Consider the following 24,355-nt stretch of genomic DNA (forward strand, 5'->3'; position numbering starts at 1 on the left):
TGGCTGACAACCAAGAAGCCGTCTTGGATGTAAAAAATGTGAATATGAATTCATATAAGTCTGTTTTCATTTCCCAGCTTGAAGCATATATTTCTGTGATCTTGTGTTTATTTTATTAAAACAGATTTTTTGGTGATTTCCCATCATCTGACTTCCACTAAAATTGTACGTCCTTATAAAAGCCAATTAGCCAAAATAATCAAGGCTAGCTTAGAGTCTGAATAGAAACATATGTAGCAAAAATAACTTCTAAAACACATTTTTTTCAAACATATTTACTCATTTGGTTTTGTAAATGGATCAAAGAGCTGAAGAAGAAACAGGGAACTATTTGGTTTGTGTAGAACTACTTAACCTGTGTTTTCCAGCAGCTGTCTCGATGGATTTTATTTTACATCGTCAGCTTTTTTGTTTTTTTTTTGTTTTTTGTGTGCACAGTGAGAGTTAATTATGAGCCACAACAAAGGTATAATGTATTTTTATACAGTTTTGGTTCAGAGCTTGTAACTACATGGTTCTAAAACAGTGTAGTTATGTAATATTAAATGATCGGCTTGCTTTAAAATACGAATCAGTCAAAATGACCCAGTATAGTCGTAGATACTTGCTCAGTGCAGCAGAGAAGCTCTCAGCTTTTCAGAAGCAGAGCTGAGCTGAAGCTGGAACCTGAAAATGGAGCATGACATTGGATTGTCGTTTTGTTTGCTTGGTTGTCAGTTTTCTCACACATACTCTCAGCAGCTGCCTCTTTTATTCTGTCTTTTTGCGGCGTATTTATTTCTAGCTCATACCTGCTGCATGTTTATCTGCAGGCTGTGGTTTATAGAAAATGGTTTAAAATTGGCCAAATTTCCCAGGGTGCTCGTGTATTGATGGATATCATCAATATCTGTCTGGATGCCTCGCTGCCTCGTTAACGTCACTGCAAATGTTGAATGTGTCAAGCTGAATTTGAAATACTCTCATTGATTGTTGATGCCAGTGATCATTTGCTGCCCGAGAATTTCCCTCTGCTACTCGACTGTCTGGCAGACGTTAATTGTTATGTTAATTAACATTATTTCTCTAACCACAAGGTCACCAGTGATGCTCAGAGGTCATAAGCATTTGAAACTGTTTTTAGTTCATTTATGAGGAAAGTGTAACATTTTACAGTATTATATATTATGTGTTTAATTTAATAGGGATTCTTTATACTACCAGTGCTCTTATTCACAGATATCTCTAAATATCGCTTTGACTATTAGTCTAAAAAAAAAAAAAACGTCCTTAAATATAGAAAGTATCTGCTTCTCAGCCACACTTTGTCTTTCTTTCATCATTATCTTACAATGGCTTTTAAAAGAAAATGGAAAAAAATAGAAGTAGAAAAAAGTCTGAGAGTAAGACTTTCACAGAGTTGAAAGGTCAGGAAGTCGAGGTATGATTGGATTTTTACTGAAAAAGAAGAAAAGACTTTCAGGGAAGTTGAAAATCTGTGGGAAGTTGCATCAACACACACATACACATTCTCCCTGTTTTCTGAAGTGGGTCCTGTTTCATTGCTGACAAATCCAACTGATATCAGTTCTGAGATTTATGGCACAGCTGTGGTATTTAAAGTGACACTATTCGCTTTATGTTGCTGAGCCTTTATTTCTCTGCTGGGAAGCTGTGGCGAAGTTGGACGTGGATACTCGGAGGTTTGTGACGCAGATGTGGTGCATCTGCACCGTCACCGTGAACATTTCTGTGTATGAAAGTGCCTCTGTCGTTTCTGGAAGTCGTCTGATTCACACACACACAGTGGGCGCTTCTGTTTCTGTGTGTGTGTGTGTGTGTGTGTGTGTGTGTGTGTTGTGTGTTCAAAGAGAGTTTGTCTGTTCTTTGTGCATCAGCAGTACATATGAGATGGTTGCTGCCATGAGAGTTAAGATGCATTTTTATATTTTTCCTTGGAAAACTGTAGTGAGTGTAACTGGAATAAAACCTATAATCTATAAACTAAATAAAAATGTTTTCTTTTTTATTTAATCTTTACTTAATGTAATCTGAGATATTTGAGATTTTTAAACCAGGAAGTAAAAAGCTAATCACACCCCTTCATTCAGTAGTTTGTTGAACCACCTGAAGCAGCGTTATGACTTTTATCAGTCTCTCACATCCCTGTGGAGTAATTTTGGCCCACTCTTCTTCTGTGCTTTCATTCATGCACAGCTCAGGTTGCACCACAGTATTTCACTCAGGTTGAGTCTGTGCTGTGACTGATCTCTATGAGAGTTTGTGCTGATACGTAGGGTTTGGTTTTCACCAAACGTGCCACTGTGCATAATGGAAGGGCGAACATCTTCACCTTGGTCTCATCTGTCTGAAGGAAATTGTTCCAGAGGTTTTATGGTATGTTCACCTCTATCTTTGCACACTAAGCTTGCAGAGTCTGACCTTGGGATGAATTTGCTCAGAAGATCGTGGAAACTAATGGAAGCAGTAACGTTGTACTTTTTTGACTGTATATTGAGAGACATTATATTTGTTATAGAAAACAGCAGGACAAAATTGTAGCATAGAGTGAAAAACCCACCAATTTAAGACCATACTGTTAAACAAATGAACAAATCACAGATCTCTTTGTTGCTTATACCAAAAAACACACTACACGATGTTCTCATGAAAAGCTTTTAAGGTTATATTATACACAAAGATGCAGCGGTAAGAAGCACAGACGGAGTATCTTGACTGTCCGCTGGGAGTCCAGCTGGACAGCCGGCGTGTTTTTATGAGGCGAAACACGAACGTCTGGACTCCTCTTCTGATCGAATGTTAAACAAGGCTGGGTGATGACTCCTGAGTGGAGCTTAATGTAGTGGGGAAACGAGTTGGAGAGAGGATCAGCCGCTCCCCAGGGGGATACAGGGGTCAGAGCACCACGGCACGTGGCCCCTAAAAAGCCCTCGAGAGGCGTCCCTGTCATCTGCCGTTTGACTCAGAGCAGGTGTCAGAGGGCGGTGGGGGAGAGGTGGAGGGATGCAGTGAGTGTGTTCATATGAGCAGCGGTAAAAGTCTCAAACATCTGAAAGTGAAAACCTCATTCTACAAAAAAGCAATTAAATAATAAATTGCTCTTGCTGCAAGACATTCCCTCCCTGTTTCAACATTTAGGACTTTCAGGAAGATTTTCAGGAACTTCCTATAAGTCTAGCTGTAAACTAAGAGCTTTTTTGGCTGCAGTGATGTAATGGTTTGTTGAATAGACCTGCATGGTCAATGGGACTCCTGCAGATGGTGAGTGGAGTCTGTGGAAATATCAATATATAGACTGAATGCATAATGGAAGGGACCGTTGGCTCTGAATACAACGAGGAGCGATATCAGCATATAAAATGCATTTGCATATGCTGGACATTTTCAAATAGATATAATCTTAAGGTTCTTTAACACTTGATGCTCTGTGTTTGAGTCCAACAGCCAGTATGTTAAATGGAAACACTGGCACCGTGCCACCACAGACTGGTCCAGAGCAGGCGCAGCACGCAGATCTACAAGTTATCTATAGTAAAATGAGGAAGTGTGACCCCAATGAAGATATGGTGTCAACATTACTTCCCTTTTTCAAACAGAAATTGTAACATTTGCATCTCTGCATGAACCGTTTGAAGACTTTGTCAGTGTTGCTGGTGAACTGACAGACTAGCAACTGTGAAAACTTAATTTAATTGGATGAATGCAAAGCAACAAATCTTCAATTCAGTTTGCAGCAAAACACAACATCACCCTGTTCAAAATGTTAAAGCCTGAAACGTGGACACAGAATTTTATTTAAAAGTGCAATGCAGTCACACGCAGCAGAGCTAACATATAAAACTGTTTTGTTTTCCCTGAATACACCAGACCAGCCACTATTTTTGGTGGGTGGGGTCCTTTTTGTGACACCCTCACTGCCTATTAGATGACAGAAGGATTTCTGTTGGATAAAAGGATCGTGTTCAGATTCCAGCTTTCACAGACATATTCCATTTTTTGTCTGTGAGCTGCATCACCTCAAATTCATAAAAAGCTGTCACCCTCATCATCCTCACTCATCAAATGCAGTCGACCGTTACCACAGCATCCCCGCCCCTCTCTGCAGCCAGCTTTATAGTATCTGTGTGTCTGCACTCTCTGTGACAGTGACAGTAATAACAGTTGAAGCTGATCACAATCTATTGATTTTAGTTCTTGTTTTCATCAAGCCTGACCTGTATTGACTGCACATCGCGTGTTTCTTTGACAAATTTCACTCCACACACTCCTGTATGTGTACGTGTATATTGAACATCTTGTAATTCCTGGTAGTAATCAGTTTAAACCACAGACTGTGGCCTTTAATGTTTCCATTCTGTAGAAAAATGGGTATCCCAAAAAAAAAAGGTGTTAATCCTCTGTATTTTCATAAAGACATGCACTGGATGAACACACCGCCACTCTGTTTCCTGTTTGTCATCTCATTAATTGGGCTTGAAGGCTTAAAGACCCCAAGTTCACAGAAAAGCCTGCAAGTCTTTGCGCTGTGAGTACGTGATGATTATTATAATTAATGTTTGAGGGCAAAGCAGTAATACGGTTTGGTTTGGTTAATGGAGGGATAATGAAGAGAAAAAAGCTTGTCTTTTTGCTATGTTTCCATTTATGCCAGAGGAAAACATTGTTACTCCTAGATTTGGAGTTACAGAATGTGTGCAGGCATCTAATGAGCTTTACTGAAGTGGCAACTTCTGGGTCTGAAAAATTAAGGTAATTAAACAACTGAACCATTCCAGCTTAAAAGAAATGCATAAACACCTGAAGGAACATTTATCATGGTTTGTTACAATGTTACAGTGTGGATTGTGTGACGAGAGGAGCAGAAATTAGAAACACACCATGATTAGGTGTGAAGTTTATCATAATTGAAACACTGCAGTGCCTTTGGGTCGTACCAAGGATCCAGTCTGAGGCAGCATCTCAGTGCTGAGCGGACACAAAAGTCACCACCATGTTTGAAAGTAAACAGCCTGCTCTCTCTCCCTCACTCTCTCCCCTTCACACACACACACACACACACACACACACACACACACACACACACACACACTCCGTCAGGCCCGACAAGTGGCCCGCACAAATTAGCCTCAGCAGGAGATGCATCACCATGGCAACCACGGCCCTCCCTCTCTCCACTCACACAGAAAAAAAGGGGGGAGTGGAGTTGTGGGGATTGAAAGCCTTTGTTAGAGTCTGTGTTGGCAGAGTGTGCATGTGTGTGTCTGAGGAGAGAGACGGGGAGACGGACAGCAGCTTTGGGAAGTTTTCTGTCAATTGTCTTTAATCTGAAAAACCCTGAAAGATCGTGGCGTGGAGGAGCTACGATGCAAGGTGAGACCCTGATGCAGGCTTTGAATGGGAAGTGGTGCGTTCAAGTACTTGCTTGTTGCATGGGGATTAAATGTCAAGCGGTGGGTTTTAGTGCTGTGGTATGAGGGGCGATGCATTGGTGTGTGTGTGGCTACATGACAGATGCACAAAGCAGGTCTCAGGCTTTTCAGGCAGATTTCATTTCCACTTTTTGCAGACAAATATATTATAATATCCAGGGACACATGGGTTCAATTCTTGTATTTTAATGTCTAAACTTGTTTTTAGTGCTTCAACTACAGACTTAACCTAATCAGGCAGTGGGGTGCAGCAGCAATTAGAATCAATCTATACATTTCTAAAGTTTGGGTACAAACATGTGAATCTGTTTAGGCTGATCTGTGTTCTTCTGTAGTCCAAGTATCTGTGAGCATATTAGTTACGACTCTGTCCAGAAAAAGATGCAAGCATGCATTCCTTAATTCATTTAAATGCCGGAATTATTCCCATCAGTGTCGTTATTCCTCTGTAACTTCATAAAGCCGTGCACTGGAGGAACACATCGCCCTTCTGATGTTTTCTGTTTGTCGTCTCATTAATTGGACATGAAGGCTGTTAGTCCCTGAGTGATGCACAGTGCATTTTGAGGGGAAGCGACACTGGAGAGGTAAGAGGGAAGAGTGAAAGCCTTTGCTTTTTGAGTGCGTGATGATTGTTAGAATCAATGTTCAAGGACAAAACAATGGTACGGTTTGATTTAGTTAATGGCAGAATAATGAAGAGGAAAACGACTGTGTGTTTGCTAAGAATGCACTTGTAGCGTGACTCTGACTAGTTGACTCTTTAGTTTGCCTTTTCTACACAATTGACATTTTCTAAAGACACTAAGGTGGGACGTCACTTTATAGATGTTTTCTCTTGTGTGGTGTTACTTAATGTGTCAAGTCGTAGGATTTAGTGCATGATCCTTTGCTTACTTACAATATTTTATATGTGAGCATTTGCTGCTTTTGTTATAATCATATCATTGGAGATTGAGTCCTTTTGGATTTTAGACCAAACAAATGATCTCACCATGAGATTTTGGCCTTTAAACGCTGCTTTCAGACGATGCATTGACCGGGCACTCACCCAGTGAACTAATTGATGGATTAACTGATAATTGAAATGTCTTCTGCATCAGGCTACACATTTTTTTACTGGTTTATTGATGGTTTCTCTTTTTTTGAAGTATATCAGGGCTCTTATACAGCTCAGACCTATTTGCTGGATCTCAGGTTCAGGGTTCATTAAAACTGATACTCACATGAGAGAGGGCTAAGAAGTGTTGTTCAAATCAGCACAGATATTTTCCAAAAGAGGATTTGTCAAAGATGAGCCACTAGTGGAAAAGTTGTTTTATTAGTTTCATTTCAGTTGCATTACCTTTTTTTGTGCCGTTGATATAATCAAGAAATGCAAACCCACAACAATCCTTCTTCAAAGTGCTTTAACTCTAAGTCCAGCAGGGTCAGGGATTTAGGCTGGATTTATGTCCACCTGTGAGTGAAAACATTGTTCCGGGGATTCCCCGAAAACTCTTTGGAGGAGCCCCCACTGAGCAGTGAGTGATAATCCAGCTGGCTCCCACAGGCGGACCTGGATGCTCACAGGAAAAGAGCCGTCTGACAAAGAGAGGTTTTGGGGCTCTTGACGCCTTCATTCCTCTCAGTAGAGCAGGAATGTTGATCCTTGCAAAGATGGAAAGGCTTCAAATACATTTGGATTGCTTGCTTTAAAGCCACTGTACATTGAATGCTTTTGGATTGTGGACTTTATATTGGACAAAATAAGCTGTTAGAAGGCTTTGGTTTAGATTTTGTCAAATTTGCTGTTTAATCCGAAGAATCTGGACTTTGAAGTGCAGACTACAGCAAATACTGTAACAGCAGTCAGTCTTTCTCTGTCCTATTTTTATACTTTCTGAGTAATGATGTTCATCATTCAATTACTGCTGCCTGTGGCCAATGAACTGCAGCTTTATATCAGAGCAACACAGTTAAACATGTATTACAGCCATACTTTAAGAGGTTCTTCCTTTTTTTTCATAAATATTCTAGAAACCCAACATTTTGTCAAAATGAGAGTTTAATTTATTACCTAAAAACAAACTTGGATTAACAACAAACCTTTTCTCACTCTGGGTCCCATCAGGTATCCACCTGACTTACACCCTGGGCTCACCAAACATTTACGATTTATAATTTCAGCTCAATGGAACCATTGCAGACACTGTACCTGTGTACCTGCACCTACCAACAGAACCTGGGTACATCGTTGTATTATTCTCATATTGTATATAGCATTTGTATTCTATTTTGTACTATTTTATTCGATTGTATATAGTATTGTATTGTATTTTATTCTATTCTATTGTGTACAGTATCTTATTGATATCTTATTCCAGTGTTGCACCTTTGCACTGTCCACTGCTGTAACAAAACTAATTTCCCACACGTGGGACTAATAAATGTTATCTTATCTTATCAGGAAAACAAATGGAAGCCAGAGGCTTCTAACATCATATTCTGCATGTTCATTTGTGTCTGTTTATAGAGATGAACCTTTTAAACACTAAGCTTTAACTATGAGCCAGTAGGTAACGGTTCCTTTGTTCTATCAAAGTAAACGTCAGATCTCATACTGTCATTAATTAGATTTTATTTTTTAAAAAGAAACAATTGTAGTTCATGAAGGCGAGAAAGGACATTTTGACATCTCAGGCTTCAGCACAGCTGCAAATTCTTTTGATTTTGTTTTCATGTTTCTGCTGTGCGTTCTGTTTCAGCTTCAAATATCCATATCTTAGCCACATAGTGGTTTTGTGACTTTTACTGCACTTATCCTGAGGACTATTAAAAAAATGATGGAGCAGTCGCTGGTTATGATGAAATGCGGCTCTCTGGACATTGTCACTGGGACTGAAGGATGGACAGCTCATCCTGAGTTTGGTTGTTTTTCCTTGTTTGCTTTTTTAACCCCCGCCAGTTCCCAACCCCCTCGGGAGCCGACTACCACGACTCCTTTTGTCCAGCTGAATGCTCCGAGTTTGGGATCTTTTAGCTGGAAAGTTGGGCTGAGAAAGTTACTGAATCGACCCTTCAGGCTTTTGTTGTCATGCACCTGTGGAGGCTTGGGATGCTTCGCCTTCCCCTGATAGCTGATTCATGTCACTTTTGTTGTTCTGGGCTGATGGATTGTTAGATTCTTGGTAACTCTCCCCAAAACATGTATCCTTATAACTTGGCAGCCTTCTCAAAAAATTTGATGTTTAGTGAATGATTTATTTTATATCCAAGTGAAATTAGGTACATTTCCTTTGTTAAATCTAAAGCGTAACAGCCAGCCTCAGACTGGGATGAGACCAGCCTCATATACAAGGGATGGCCATGTATTAAAGTTGATTTAGTAATAAAAACAGTTGGCTCCTGGCTCCAGAGAGGGAAAAATGGGAGAATTTTCCAAACAATTATACCAAACATAATTTGTTTATGTGAAAATGTCCAGACACTTGCCCTATTTTGTGAGACCTAAAGGCTATATTCATGTGTCAAATGCTTTCACGTGATTTTGTGTAATACCAAAAGCTGTGTGAGAGCCTGGTGTATTTTTCTCTGTAGGGATATAATTTCACCTGATCTATTATCTCCTCTCCTTTCCAGCTGTTTGCTTACATTCAGCACTAAAAATACTGACTACAAAGGAAAAAATGAATCTTTCTAAAACAGAAAAAGTGATGAAGAAAGTAGGAAAGTCTCTCTCTGACCTTCTTTCTGATAAAGAAAGAAAAAAAGAAAAAATGCCAGTGGAAACATATTGGAACTTCTTAAAAATCAAAGAAAACAGACAGATTGAAGCTGGCCAGACAGCCGAAGAAGAACAAGACAGAGGAGCATCCAGACAAAGCTGTATTTGACATCCCAGAAGCAGCCAAAAGCTGAGCAAAAAGAGGAAGCGATAGTGGGGCCAAAGAAAGCCAGGAGGCAGAGGGCAGCTTCCCGACACCGCTTGGCTTTGTACCTCCACAGCCTGGCCGTATGCAAATGCAAATTATGCTAATAAGGTGCACTCTGCAACCAGTGGCAGTAAAAAGGGCGCCATTCAATCATTCAGTCAAGATCTGGTGGTGAATTGGCCTGCCTTCATCTCAACTGCTCAAATGGACTATCAGCGGGCTATCAGGGGAGACGGTCGCTGAATAAAGGGGGCATTACGATCGAGTATGAAAGCACCCTCTTATTTGGAGTCCCCCTCTACGCCCACCGAGGTTACAGGGTGAGAGGGCTCCCGGGAAAATGGCTTTCTCTGAATGCACTTCTGTAAGTAATAATGGTATCTCAGAGCCAAGTGTGTTTTTGGAGAGGGGAGGGATTGGTTTGTTGCTGGCTGCTGCTGTCATACGCATTTCTTTGTCTCAGAGTTCAGACTTTTGAATGGCTGGTATGCAGTTGGATGCGTGTACATGAGAGTTTAAAGGGACTGAAGTTTCATGAGGCTTAGCTGCAGACGTCATGTGATATGGGTGGATTGTTTCAGTTATCCAGGATTCATTCTTGGGGATTTTTAGCTTCTTTCATTGCCTAGTTTTGCTTCTTTTTCTGTTCTCACATCAACTGAGTTTGTATCAGTAGACTGCTGTTTCAAACAAATGAGCTGTGATAAGATTGCTGTACACAATCTAACAACATGCAGCTTCTGAGGAGCCAGATAACCAAAGTCAAAGAGCTGCATTTGTGACGCAAAGTGAAACGTGACTCCAGTGGATGATAATGTTGCCATGTCTGTGATATAAGAAGGTGCTTTTCACAGGGGACAAATCTTCTAGAAATCAAATGTATGTATTTTTTCTAACCTGCACTTCAGTTTATCCATATAGATAGTTTGAATTTTGAAGGCATGGACTTAAAAATGTCTGCCTTTTCTGAACATCATGAAACTTTGGTCAATTTTATCTGCTAGCAAATAACTTAGATGTGAGTAACACACACACACACACACCCCTTCATGGTACAGTACAGTACTGGTAAAGTGTGTTTGCCATTGAATGGAGTGAAGGTAGAAATGCATGTGTTAGTGATAATATGGCCATTACCTTTGATAGATTAGTGAAAATCTGAAATTGTTTGCATCTATATACACAGAAATTCCAGTTTCAGACCAGCCTGAAGCTCATAGATCTGAAACAAAAGTAGTTGGGCGGTTAATGCAGGACTGCAGTTTAACTACAAAATGATGTAGATGCTTGGCAACCTTGCTTTTATATAGGAGTATAACCAGAATACAGCCATTGGGCAAACAGGGGGAAGCATGTCCAGAAACAATTATGCCTGTGTGTAGAGCAAGCATGTTATCTCTGATATGTCAAATATCCAAATTTTAGAAAGCCACTGTGTTTCTTTAAGTTGAGCTAAAGCATTTTTCGGTGTGCAGTTTGTGTTGCAATCTATTGTGTAGAATTCATAAAGCTATCTGTAAGTGTGCACATGCCTTACTTACCTACAGCTAACCAAACACATTATACCAAGGTAACACTTTAGAACTAAGTGTTAGCCAGCTTTAGCAAGCTTATGTGCATCGGCTGTTTTGCTATCTGGTTGGCATGGTGTTCACATGTGATGTGTTGCTACTCTTTCTGAACGTTTTTTGCCAGCCACACTCACAAAGCAATGACCACCTCAGTGAAACACAACAAAATACATCAAAATCACACGATGCTGCAAACACAGAAAATAAGTCAGAAAGCAAAATCAATCAAAACTGCAGTGAAAAACATTATATCCCCGTCACCGAGCACCATGCTGAGTGGTAAGGTCGCAATGTGAAAGGCGATTCACTTTGTTAGTATTGTTGTAACAGTGTTATGAAAGCAGCATTGAGTGATTTGTAGGGGAACATCAATAGATGTGCGCTGTGTTGTTAAAGTGTTCTGTCGTCAAAGAATGAAAATCGTTAGCTGTTGCTGCAGGACGCAGGCGGATGCTCAATCTGTTGATGTTTGTTTGTGCTTGATTTTCGAGACAATATTACTTTTACTTGAACACAGAGACATTCATCTGAATATGTTTCCCATTTTTCTTCAAAGATGCCTGATCATTTTGACCAGACGGTGGTTCTGAACCAGCTCAGGTATTCCGGCATGTTGGAAACAGTCAAGATTCGACGCACCGGCTTCCCTGTCCGGAGAACTATTCAGGACTTCTGCTCGAGGTTTGTACCCACTACGCTGTGCAATCATACATAAGCACTGCTCTACCAAAAATGTCAGACCCCAAAACAGGCGCAGGGTCATTTCAGTTCTTGAAATGCAGACATTAAAGAACAAAGCAATCATTAAAAATCATGCAAAAACCCTTCACCCCTGCTTTTACTTCTTCAGGTACAAGGTGCTGATGCGTGGTTTGTTGAATTCAGAAGACCCCAGAGGGTGCTGCGTCCAGCTGCTCTGCCAATATGACAGCAGCAGTGCAGAGTGGCAGCTGGGCAAGACCAAGGTGAGAGTGTAACCCAGGTTTTTCCCTGTTGCCACACTTTATAGCCGGTCTCTCCTGCACACGGAGTGGAGCAGGCTGGTATAGGAAAGCACTTTAAACTCAGGACTGCACTTATTCAGGGTCCTGGTGGATTGGGTAAACAGTGATTCATGAAGAAGAACAAATTTCTCACATTTTCAGGAATATAAGGTTAAGTCATCATTGTTTCTTTTCTTATTTTTTTTAAAGTTTTTTCTTCTTGAACTCCTGATAATTTCGTCTCATTTGAGCTCTCTGCATTTGTGTGGATCATTAAATAGAAGTCTCCAGGGAGGCCTTTGGCTCAAGAATTGATCCAGGTCCAGATTCAGTCCAGGTTATATTGTTGTCCAATAAGGTCCTTTTGAACATATAAGTCTTGCTTAACCATAAAGCTTGCTGTTTATTGGTTTAGTTTAAACTTGGTCTTAAAAGATGAAAGTGTTTCTGAAAACGATACCGTTCCAAACATCTTTTATGTTTAAGGCTCCTCAATACAAATATAATTTATATAATAACTCAGTCTTTACTTACAGGTTTGCATTCCCTTTCTGTCAGCAGTGAATTATATGCCTTCTGCTCAGTTCTCGGTGGCGTAATTGACTTTTTCCTGTCTGAGCCCCTGAATGTATCAGGCTCCATACCGGTTGTTCTGTATTCTCTTTGCTAACTTGAAATATGATTGGATGCAGACTGAACATCACTGCTGGGGGATGCCAATCCATTTTGGCTGCTCTGTGCTCCCCTCAAGGCTTAATTTGACTTCATACACCGTAGAAACTCAGCTCTATGAAACCATTGCAGAGTGTGTGTGTGTGTGTGTGTGTGTGTGTGTGTGTGTGTGTGTGTGTGTGTGTGTGTGTGTGTGTGTGTGTGTGTGTGTGTGATATTGAGGTCCAGAGCACCTGAAGCATAGAATCCAACAATTATTGGATCCAGTCTTCAGTCTAATGCTTCCTGCTTCCACTACACCGGATCAGGAAGAATATACCTACTGCCAGGGTGTGTGTGTCTGTGTTTTGAGGGGAAATGACAGATGGGGGATACAGATCGCTAATCACAGCATGACCGTGTGATGCTGCAGGAGGTGACAGCAGTGAAGGATAAGTGTGGTCGTGGGTGGACAGACGAACGGATGAGTGGTCATTAGTATGTGTGTCAGTGTCCATCCAGGACCAACGATGGCACAGGAAGCTGAATTGTGAATACCCCGTTAGAGCGGCGAGGTGGAACAAGTGTGTCTTTGGTTGAATATTTAATGGATCCCTCCACTACATGTAGCCCATTTAAAAACCTATTTTCATGTTACTGACAGTTTTCAACATTCTGTTCATTATTTTCAAGTAAAATTAGCTATTTAGCTAAAAATAAAATAAAATACACACTGAGGATAACAAATGTTATTACAGTCACAGGAATAACAATAGACTTAAAATTGTTAAGTGGACCGGTGCTTATATGGAGCCTTTCTATGACTACAGGTGTCAGTGCACCCATATATATTTTATCTGCTTTCATTTGCATCAGAGCAGATGAGATGGATTCACGACACATATATAGCACAAAAGAGCTGCTGGGCTGATGAACTTCTGTGGCCTTTTCCACTATTCCTCATGTAGCAGTCCACCTCCTGGTATCTCGTCCACACATTTGAGACTGTGCTGACCCAGCAAACCTTCTTTTGACAGCACATATAGATGAGCCGTCCTGGAGGAGCTGGATTACCCGTTCAACCTGAGTGGGCTGCAGATACCGTCTCGCTTTACCAGCAGTGACGAGGACACAAACAAAAAGCAAAAATAGAGAGAATCAGTCAGGAGGGATGAGCACAGTGGTGTGTAGCCATCGCCTGTCAAGCCATTCGCTTTTTGGGGTTTTCTTGTTGTTGCCTCTCCAGTGCACCTGTTATCATCAAAGCAGATGAAATGGATTCATAATGGTTTATGCTTCAGAACAACAACATTTAGATTACCCAAAAGATTCTTGGAGATTATTTAGTCATCAAAAATATCCATTATATTACAATATATGTACAATCTACTATAAATAGCAGTGGTTGCTTTATTTCATATACTTTTTACTAACGTATTTGTAACAGATTTTAAAAGACTGAGAGAAACATTTTTTGGTTTCTCTTTTGTTTTGGGTGTCTGCCACCTTTTACCAGATTTACACAGCTGTTCGTGACTCACCGCATACTTATTGGTTGGAAGACCTTTTTTGAAATCTCCTATAAAACATTCAGCCTGAATGGCCTCTGTAGACCATCTAACCCTGAGACCATACTCTCCACTGAACCACGGAGTCGTCCCTGCTGCTGTGACTGCCTGTAAACTGTTAAATCAATTCCATCTCCCTCAGAGGGATTTGTCCACTTTGTCCCGCTGCCTCTCGCAGTGAGATTTACATCGAGGAGGCCTGCAGCTCTTTTCATTCAGCACATGTCCAGACTATTGTCTTAGACTTATGTCTTGCTTTTTTACCGCCTTAAACTTAATTTCCTGGAAAAGATGTGGCTCTGCTTTCTTCTCCTACTGCTTAGTTTTCTCCACGGGCCTGACCTGGGACGGTAAGCGGTGCTCCCCAAAGGCCCCAGCAGCAAGAATCAAAACGCGGCGAGGCTTAGCGAGGCCTTTGTTGCACTAATTAGCATAGTAATGATTAAAAAGGATTAGTCGCCCATTTTATTGGGATGCAAATGTGTGCACTTGTACACGAGGCTGCGCGTTCTGAGCATGTGCAGCTCATGTTGGAGGTTGTTTAATAAAAGGATCAGCGTGTGCACTGTAGAGATTCACAAAGAGCTGCTTTCTGCAGCTTATATGTGTGAGTTTTGTATGAATGCCTGAATGAGCCTGGATAGCAGCACTTCACAGGAAAATTTTAGATTTCTTTCTTTAGATTAAGTGTATATATTATTTTATATAAATACAGTGGAAAAACACATTCATGTTACATTGAATCTACTATGAAAGAAATAAGGGTAAACTAGATTTTAGTATTTAGTCCTACAGATTGGAAGTGACTTTAGTGACTTTCTCATTCAACAACTTAACTCTAACCCTTACCACCCAGATTCAGGCTCTGGCTCTAAAGTATAAAATGTGACAGCTGATGTAGACTTCTCTGGTGAATCTTTGGATAGCCCATAAAGTAATCTACAAAAGTTGACGACACCATAACCAACATTCGTGCTTTGGCATGGTGATTTATGTGTTAATTACCACTTAGTTGTGTTCCGGTATTGTATATGCGCTGCAGACGATGATAGAAACAAATGAAATGCTGCGACTTTTTCCCTCCAGCATTGCCACTTTTTGTTCTTTGTTCTTTTTTTTTGCTTTTGTTTTTGTGTCGAAGGCAAACATATTTGTCCATCCAGTTATTCCACTTCTCTGTGCATTTCCTCACAACCAGTTTTGCTCTAGGAGTCTGATGACATATGCAAGTCCTTATATTCAGGCGATTACTTTTATTCTCTTGCTGATGAATTCAAAAATTGTTCCAAAACAGTAGCCAGAAATGGATATAAGGAAGTCGACAGTACTGAGGATAGTTGCAGGCTGTACTGACGCAACATGTAGTTACATTTCTAGGGATGTGCACATAAAGTTATGGCGTAAGGTTTCAGAGGGGTCCACAGTTGTACCTCCCTCCTGTTTGGTCAGGTTTATCCCTTAGTTTATGATTGTTAATGCTCACCAGTGTTATAAAATGAGAGGATAAGGTTGGGATGTGTTCAGAAGTTGCTCTTTCTGCCACGTAGCACCCAGCAGGAGACTTAACTTTAGGCACTTGCACTTCTTCTTTCAGCTGCTCCCTTATTAGCAATGGTTCCAACAACAGTCCACATCTTTCTATTTTCATAGATATGCATATTTTATGTGTTCTATTAATATATAAATGTATTACTTAAAATACTCTCATTTAGGCAAGAGTGCCACCTGGGAAGAGAGTGCAAGAGGCAGCATGTCCACAAGCATGCTGTTAATGAGCCCATTTTTCTGTTATTTTTAGATGAGTAAATGTACTTGTTGGTACTCTTATTTTGCTATGAATATTTTTTACATTTCACATAAATATTAATCTGGTTCCAATCTGCTTCGATACTTAAAATTTTGTCTCTGGGGCTTTTCCAGCCTGAAAACTGAATTCCTGGAGAGACACCAGTGGTTTGTGTGCTTGTCTTTGTATTGCATGTGCACGTGTTCGGCATGTAATGGATGTTTCCCTGTTAATTAACCTGCTCATAAGTGACATCCACGTCACCCTGACAAGTTTACATTTCCCCCAAAAAAATCTCATTATTGCCTCACTGCTGAGGATCCAACACTGTCACTCAGCCAACACACACACACACACACCATATCAACAGGCAGTGTGTACTCCTGTACCCCCGTAGCACCGTGATATTTCCCCACCGTCACAGTCGCCTGAGACCGCGTCCCATATCTCATTTTCCTCCCTCCCTAATCGGATTAACCCCTGGCGGCCCTCGCTGGGCCCAGTTTCTCTATCAATGGACGACAGCTTGGTTCCTGGAGCAGGCAGCTGCACTAAGTGCCCGTAAGATCGGTCTTTTCATGGAGAGATGTAGCTGAAATCACTCGCTGCAGTAATCTGCAGTCTCTAGTAGCAGGAACAAAGGGAGAGGAGGATCTGGGTTTGATTTATGTCGGCCGCTTTGTTTGGCTCTGTTGTTCTTCTGTGAGCGACTGTCTGTTAAATGGTAATGTTATAGAAAAAGAAACGGCCTGCCTCTTTTTAATTCTGTTCACTTGTAAATCTTTTATTCATAAAGTGTGGGTAATACAGCGTAACTAATGGACAAACTATGTTAAGCTGCTGGGACTTGAACATTCTGTGGCTATTAGAGATGGGGCATTTTAATGTGACTTTTGCAAATGTACACCTTCATATTCTCACAAATATGCATTTTTCCCTCTGAATATTAGCACTTCCTTGAACTATTTTACCCCAAAATTGTTATGACACGTTTAAACTCTGCTGTGTATTATGCAAACATGTCATGAGATGTTCTTTAACTCTTAAAGGTCAACGTGAACATGATTTTACCTGAAAAGTAAATCAAAATTAGAAGAGAAAGAAATGAGGAGCAGTTACATTATTGATTTTTCCCTTACTTCCCCTCAGTAACAATAATAAAATAACACTTTTTTTTTGTCTCTTTATCCTATCTATCAGGTCTTCCTTCGGGAGTCTCTGGAGCATCGCCTGGAGAAGCAGAGGGAGGTGGAGGTGCTGAAAGCAGCCATGATCATTCAGGCCTATGTCACAGGCTACATGGCCAGGTACAAACAATGAATAAAAACATCATAAACCTCAATAGGATCAGTTTTAATCTTCATTGAAACCAAAATGCTCAATAGCCCGGTCCTTGTCCTCCAAACAGGAAGCAGTACAAGAAGCTGCTGCGGTGTATTGTGGTCATCCAGAAGAACTACCGGGCTTTCTACTGGAGGAGGAAGTTCTTGCTCCTCCGCTGGGCAGCGCTCACCTTCCAGAAGTGTCTGCGAGGGCAGCTGGCTCGTCAGACCTGCAGCCGGATGCTGGAGGAGAGGAGGAAGAAGGAGGAGGAGGAGCGCCGCAGGTGGATGGAGGAGATGGAGAGGTGGGCTACTCAGTTTATTCACCGTGTGGTACTATAGCTACAGCCAAATGAAAAGTTATTGTGCAAAAAGAAAGTAGGTTTTTGCAAATGACTGTTTTTTTTGTTTGTTTTTTTAAATTAAAAGAAAAGAAATGAGAGAGAAATCTGGACTGGAAAATGTGTTTGAAAAACGTGTGCCCACTGTCTTCTTCTGGCACTGGTTTATTTCAGTCAGTTAGTGAGGAATTAACACAAGTCCATCATCTGGGCTGTATTCAGGACTTTCAAATATGATCATGAGTAGTTAAGGAGTACAAATCCCCTGCTTCCATTATTTCAAATGACATAAAAATACTACACGTATATAATAAAAAATGTTCCTAATGCCAGTGTATAATACTGGAGGAGAAACAGAGCATAGCTTTAGTTCTGGCAGGCAACTATTTCATTCTCAGCTGCAGTCATCAGATGAGTGGATCTCATCAGCAGCTAATTTACAAAGCTTATGTAGGACATGCTATTTAAGTAGCTTAGCTTGGCTACAGCTGCTGTGCATCTGCAAGCTGCTTTGCAACCACCTGAGCTCCTCTTTTAGAGACTACCTCACTGAATGAATCTCACATTTGTTTTCACTGATGCTGGCTTTTTTCTGCAATGGGGGGTCATGCTGCTGCTCCCCATCTTATGCTCACTACATATGCATGTGTAAGGACAACAATGTAAATTGCTACAGATGTACGCAGTGCTCTTATGACGGTAGTCATTCTGACGATTCATGGACGGGAGATGTCATCAGGCTTAAAAAACAGCATGTAATGTAAATCCCTCAAATCCCACAATCAAGACTGAGTCATGACCTCCATATCCTCAGTGGTGCCTTTGACCTTGAAGGGGCCACAGCTCAGTTTATACTGCAGATTGATTGCTTTATAATCACTGCTGCTGTCACAATTTAGTAGAGAACCATTGAGTTTGTATAAACATCCTTATTGGACTACATCTGTAGCTTGCATTATGTTTTCCAAAGAAGGTTTCACAGTGTGGTGCAACATTTGTATTTTTGTTGTTTCGATAGATAGTGAACTGCATACTAAATGGGTTTCTGGTATTTTAATCTCACAGTGAGACAGGAAATGCAGTTACTCTGGTTTTGGTACATCGTATCTCCTACTGTGTGTTCGTTCAGCTGATGTCTGTGTGTTTGTGCCCTGCAGGGAGAGACAGAGGCTGGAGGCCGAAAGACTCACCAGAGAGGTATGATAAAACTGATTTAAGTGGAAAACGGTGTATAACTTTTATTGGCCGACTGTCTCCTGAGCAGCCCACTCTCTACAGCCATATCTGATTGGTAAAGAACACAGAGAACACAATTATGTTTTCTATTATGTTACACAGGCTTCTGCTTATTGTAGCAGGCTTCAGTTTATTGTACTGGGCAGTGAAAAACACACTGCCCAGTACAATAAACAGCTTGTATCCTCTCAGGTATTTGTCGTGTATAATTTGCTTATAAAAGTTGGCCCTCTCTCAGTAAACTAAGATTACTTCAGTGTTTGGTTTCTGTAAATCAACTTGTTTTGGGTATTTTGTATAAATTAATGTTGATATCTTGGGGGGAAAAAGTTATGACTGCAGTCTCATGTTTGTGGTTTCAGGCTGAGGAAGCCAGAACACTGGAGGAGCTGCGTCGTGCTGAGGAGCTGGCCTCGCTGGTTTTGACAGAGTCTCAAAATGCAGCAGCAGCTGCAGCATCACCAGACGCCCTGGAGGAGCTGGAGTCAGCAGAAACCTTTGTGGAGGCATCAGCAGAGGAAGAGGAGGCAATACGTCCGCACGAGGCATCACAAGTGGAGGAAATTCTTCGACTAGAGCGGGAGATCCAGGTGCTGCAGAGACAGAAGGAGCGCCAGGAGCTCTCTTTGACTGAAGCCTCGCTGAACCGCCTGCAGCAGCTTCGCGATCAGGAACTCCGGCGGCTGGAGGATGAAGCCTGTAAGGCAGCGCAGCAGTTCCTGGACTCCCTGAACTTTGATGAGATTGACGAGTGTGTGAGGAACATTGAGAGCTCCTTGGGCGTGGGTGAAGAAGATGAGAAGAAGGAGGATGACCAGAGGAGGGGTAACGAGGAAGAAGAGGTTGATGAAGGGTTTGGTGCTGATGATGATGCCTTCAAAGACTCACCAAACCCAAGCGAGCACGGCCACTCGGACGGCCAGCGGACGAGCGGTATCCGAACGAGCGATGACTCATCCGAAGAAGACCCGTACGCCAACGATGCTGTGATTCCGTCACTGCCACCGACCACTGTGCTTCACCACTCTTTGCCAGCGATGCCTTCGGCCTGCCATAGCGCATCATCCAGCGGGGATTCGGCTTACTGCCACCCCCAGGCTTCATCTGAGGCTCAGTCTGATGAGCTGGTAGAGCTGATACCTCCAGATGAGGATTCAGACTACGATCAGGATGACTACGATGAAGGTGCCATCGTGTCTAGTGGCAGCATGGCTTTGTCCAACCCTCGCAGTGGACAGTGGTCTCCGGATTACCGCGGATCTGTTGGCACCTACAACAGCTCAGGGGCTTACCGCTTTAGCTCAGAGGGGGCTCAGTCCTCGGTAAGCTGAATCCTTGTTTAACTTCTGTTTTCAATGACAGGGAGAACATTTCATGCCCGATTTTCTACTCAAACTTAGCTGCTCTAACTCCAAAGTAGTGTAGTCTTTGAAGTTTGCAAAAAAAAACGCAGGCTTCAAAAAAGGATCCAGTGAGAGAGATCAATTAAATGGCATGACTTTAGCCATTTTACAACTCACAGGTGCAAAGAGCACCACATTGTACCTTCTCTGTTATTTGTTGAAATAATATGCAAACTAAGGTCTTGCATGTCTTGTTTAATTTCAAATTTTTGTTGATTTGCTCCAGTTTGAGGACAGCGAGGACGACTTTGAGAGGTTCGACACAGACGACGAGTTGTCTTATCGCCGGGACTCTGTCTACAGCTGTGTCACGCTGCCGTACTTCCACAGCTTCCTCTACATCAAAGGTTATTATTTTCTTATAGAACATACTCTTCTTTTAATAAACCCCAACAGGTGAGAGTTAAGTGCATCATCTATATGGCTTTAGGATGTATTTTGGTGAAAAAGCATTGTACTTTCTGTGTTACCTTCTGATTTGATTTTTTGATTTGATTTGATTTTATTGATTAGCATTCAAATATCTCAGTGAAGACAAAGAGACAAAGAGCAAGATTCTCCCCTCCAGGTGACGTAATGATGGTGGAGCATTTGAAATCTCATATCTTTCTTCTCTAGGTGGTCTGATGAACACGTGGAAGCGGCGTTGGTGTGTTCTGAAGGACGAGACTTTCCTGTGGTTCAGAACTAAGCAGGAGGCTCTGAAGCAGGGCTGGCTGCACAAGAAGGGCGGGGGCTCGTCCACGCTCTCCCGACGCAACTGGAAGCGGCGCTGGTTCGTGCTGCGTCAGAGCAAACTCATGTACTTTGAGAACGACGGAGAGGAGAAGATGAAGGGGGTGCTGGACATGCACAACGCCAAGTAAGGACAAGAGAACATAACTTTGAGGGTTGTTGTTTTTGCATGACAATACTTTCATTTACAGTAACAACAGAAAAGCTGTCAGTTAATCATTTACATGTAAAATATTCAAGAGATATATGGTTGTGTTATTGAAGAGAGATAAAAACTCAGACCTCTGAAGGATTCATGGTGAAATGGTTATGGAAGGATGTTTGTATATTCAGGGAACCTCACTCATTATTTTTCCTTTTTTTTTTGACCTGTAGAGAAATCATTGATAACACCGGTAAGGAGAATGGAATCAACATAGTGATGCCAGAGAGAACTTATCATCTGATTGCCGAGTCTGCTGAGGATGCAAGGTGAGCTGTGTGTTTGTCTTTGATGTATTGTTCTTATCTTTTCACAATAACCAAAGAAATGAATTGTGATTTGATCTGTAAAGGACCTTTCATGCAAGCATGGAGTCAAAATGACTGAAATAACAAGTAAAAACTAGAATTCAGTAGTAAGTTAGTTTCAGTGACACCACTAACTTCGCTTACCTGGTCTATTTAATTACACTGTCAGAATTAATTACATGGTCTTGTCCATTAATAGAAATATGCATTATATGAGTAGAAATATCTCAGAGTCATTTTTCAGAATAAAAGTGCAATGATTCAAAATGTCTTCAACTATTTAAAGGTTTAGCTTCTTTTGAGGAGTATCTTTAGCAACCTCTAACAGCTAACAGTAGCTATGTGTTAATAACCTACTCAAGTCTTGGTCTTATAGGCTTAGAGAATAGCTTGTGACCCGCTGATAACCAAGAGTCGTGCGGTATTCCACAGCTGGCTAATGAGTGGTTGCTGAAGATTGTTGGTAGCTGCTAGCATTAAATAGTAGCAAAGAGGGATACGGTGTGACACCAAAAACCTCCTCACGATTGCTTTGGTCAATGGCAGGTTGTCACGGTCCCCCGTAGTTTGCATAGAAGATGCCGAGTTGCCTGTACACACTTGCAAACTTTTCACCAAGAGGTAGTGAAACTGAAAAATGCTAGGCTTACTGGATGTGGAAATCATTTGCCTTACATGTTGATTGCAGCAGTAAGTCAAACGTTGGAGGAAAGCCTCTTTATCTGGTTTACGTCACACTTTTTGAAAAGTGTTTGCAAGCTGGTTTCTTCCATACAAAGCATTGATGGCTGCATCATTTTGGTAGAAACCAAGTCACAGCAACACTCGCTTTGTGACCGATTCCACCCTGCAACCGCCAAAAACCATGACCAGCTTTTCATGGAAACCTCAGCTCTCTAGTGTTATTCATCATTTCTAGTACCTGCTAGCAAGTACAATTGACAAGAAGGCATCTTTACACATTACAGGGTAAATGGAGAGCCATGCACCGTTTCTCTCTGGTGGGCAGGATTTAAATGTGCTCTATAATCTTTTTCGTATAATGACAGTAGTGATTATTAGTCACATTGTTATTACACTCCTAATGCTCCCAATCCTCCCATTTGTTTCTTCTCTCCTGATCCTATTATTTCCTCAACTGCCATGAACCTGCTCACAGTCTGTCGAAAACTGTATAACAAACAGGAGGTATTGTTGCTATAGGTCAATGTGACGGTTGCCTCTGGCAACACATTGATTTCCTCTCAGACAGTCTACTTCCGCTGTGGCTCAAAAGGGCAACAAGCACTCTGTCTGTCTGAATCTGGGACATAATTATGTTTGCTCTGTCACATTGTGGGGATTTGACCTCCTTTAAGGGAGAAAAATACAAAAGGACAAATCTTAGTTTGAGGTCACAGGACATGAATGCTAGTTAATGCAATGTACTCTGAAGTGAGGAAAACATGGCTGTGGGTGTGTGATAGGAGCAGGTTTGTAAAACCAGACGCTCTCTCAGTGCGAGCCAACATCAGCTCCATGTGTCTGAGACACAATCAGACTGAACCCAGAATTGTTTTGGATTTTACACACATATAAAACTTATAGATGTACAATTTATATTAAAAGGTACACACATGCAGGTTCACACTAATAATTGCATTCATGATAAAAGTATGGCTAAAACTTTCCTTTCATTTTATTTTTCATTTTTAGTTGTTCTCACTTTGAAGTAGTTTAGTGTTGAGTAAGATTCAGTTTCAAATGAATTTTTGGACGTAGGAGGAGCCGAGATGCTTGTGTCTAACTGACCGGCCTGTATGTCCACTGTTAAAGCTGATTACTGTTTATTCCATGGTGATGATGATGATGTCACCCGTTTGACCGGCTGCCCTCTGGTCGGTGCCTCAGATCAATCAGGTTCATCCAGACTCACAGTTTCTTCCCCTGGACCATTTGGACTGCTAACAAACACTATCCCCACGCCCCAGCCCTGCCCACCAAACTCGCCAATCTGAGCCATGGCCTGAGTAACCCTCATCACTCAGGTCATTTACACACGGAGTCTATTCAGTTCTTTTTGCATTAGAAATATATTCTATATTTCTCTTGATTCTATATTTTTTTCACCTGTTTGCTATTTATTCCTGCTGTCTACTATTTATGTTGTGTCCTGACAATAAAGGGCTATTCTATTCTCTATGATCTCTTTGTTTACAGTCAGTGGTTCAGCGTGCTGAGTCAGGTCCACGGCTCCACAGAGCAGGAGATCAGAGAAATGCACGATGAGCAGGCCAATCCCCAGAATGCTGTGGTGAGTACTGTGAGGAAACAAAGCACTCTGGGAGATGGAGTTCTAATAACATTTCTGTTTAAAGAAAATAAATGTCTTCAAAATGCAGCCGTTTAATGTCGTCCTAACAGCAGAATGTTCGGCACTTTGCTTTAACAGATTTCCATAACACAAACCTTCGTCTCACACCGAGGAGAGGACGTTAGCCTTTAATATATGTTCCTCCATTTCCTTATTCATGCCTCACCTCTTAGTAGCATTTTTTCCTCCTTTAAATTCCAGCTGCAATAAAAACATAGTTAATATATGCATGTATAGCTCTGGGTTTCCCCACAATGGATAGCAATGGCCATTTAATAAATAATTGGAGATATTGTGTACTTTATGAAAAGAGATGACATGGTAATAATCAGCTGCCTCTCCAGTCAGCTCTCAAGACAAACTGGTTAGAGTGGAAGTTCTCAGCAGATTTCCAGAGCAGAACAAGCTCCAAGTTGAGCTGCAGGCAAAGGCTGTGGAGTTGGAGTTTGTCTGCTGGTGTGACAAGAAGCTCACAGAAAAGCAGCTGAATTATACTGAGGATGGCACCTGGTGGAAAAACTGAAAATTAGAAAAAAAGCCCCAAAATCTGTCA

The 24,355-nt window shown here is 41.4% G+C and overlaps 1 protein-coding gene across 1 annotated transcript in view; it reads left to right on the forward strand.

Moving 5' to 3' along the window:
* Positions 1-24,355, forward strand: part of myo10 (myosin X) — a 122,155-nt gene that overhangs the window by 92,555 nt on the left and 5,245 nt on the right. Inside the window, exons 20-29 of the mRNA XM_026149129.2 lie at positions 11,471-11,595; positions 11,765-11,879; positions 17,103-17,209; positions 17,311-17,529; positions 18,723-18,762; positions 19,164-20,123; positions 20,431-20,551; positions 20,823-21,066; positions 21,315-21,410; positions 23,649-23,742. Coding sequence (XP_026004914.2) covers positions 11,471-11,595; positions 11,765-11,879; positions 17,103-17,209; positions 17,311-17,529; positions 18,723-18,762; positions 19,164-20,123; positions 20,431-20,551; positions 20,823-21,066; positions 21,315-21,410; positions 23,649-23,742 — 2,121 coding nt within the window. The remainder of the gene's footprint in view (positions 1-11,470; positions 11,596-11,764; positions 11,880-17,102; positions 17,210-17,310; positions 17,530-18,722; positions 18,763-19,163; positions 20,124-20,430; positions 20,552-20,822; positions 21,067-21,314; positions 21,411-23,648; positions 23,743-24,355) is intronic.

Source organism: Astatotilapia calliptera, chromosome 18, assembly GCF_964374335.1.
Source record: "Astatotilapia calliptera chromosome 18, fAstCal68.1, whole genome shotgun sequence".
Classification (NCBI taxonomy): domain Eukaryota; kingdom Metazoa; phylum Chordata; class Actinopteri; order Cichliformes; family Cichlidae; genus Astatotilapia; species Astatotilapia calliptera.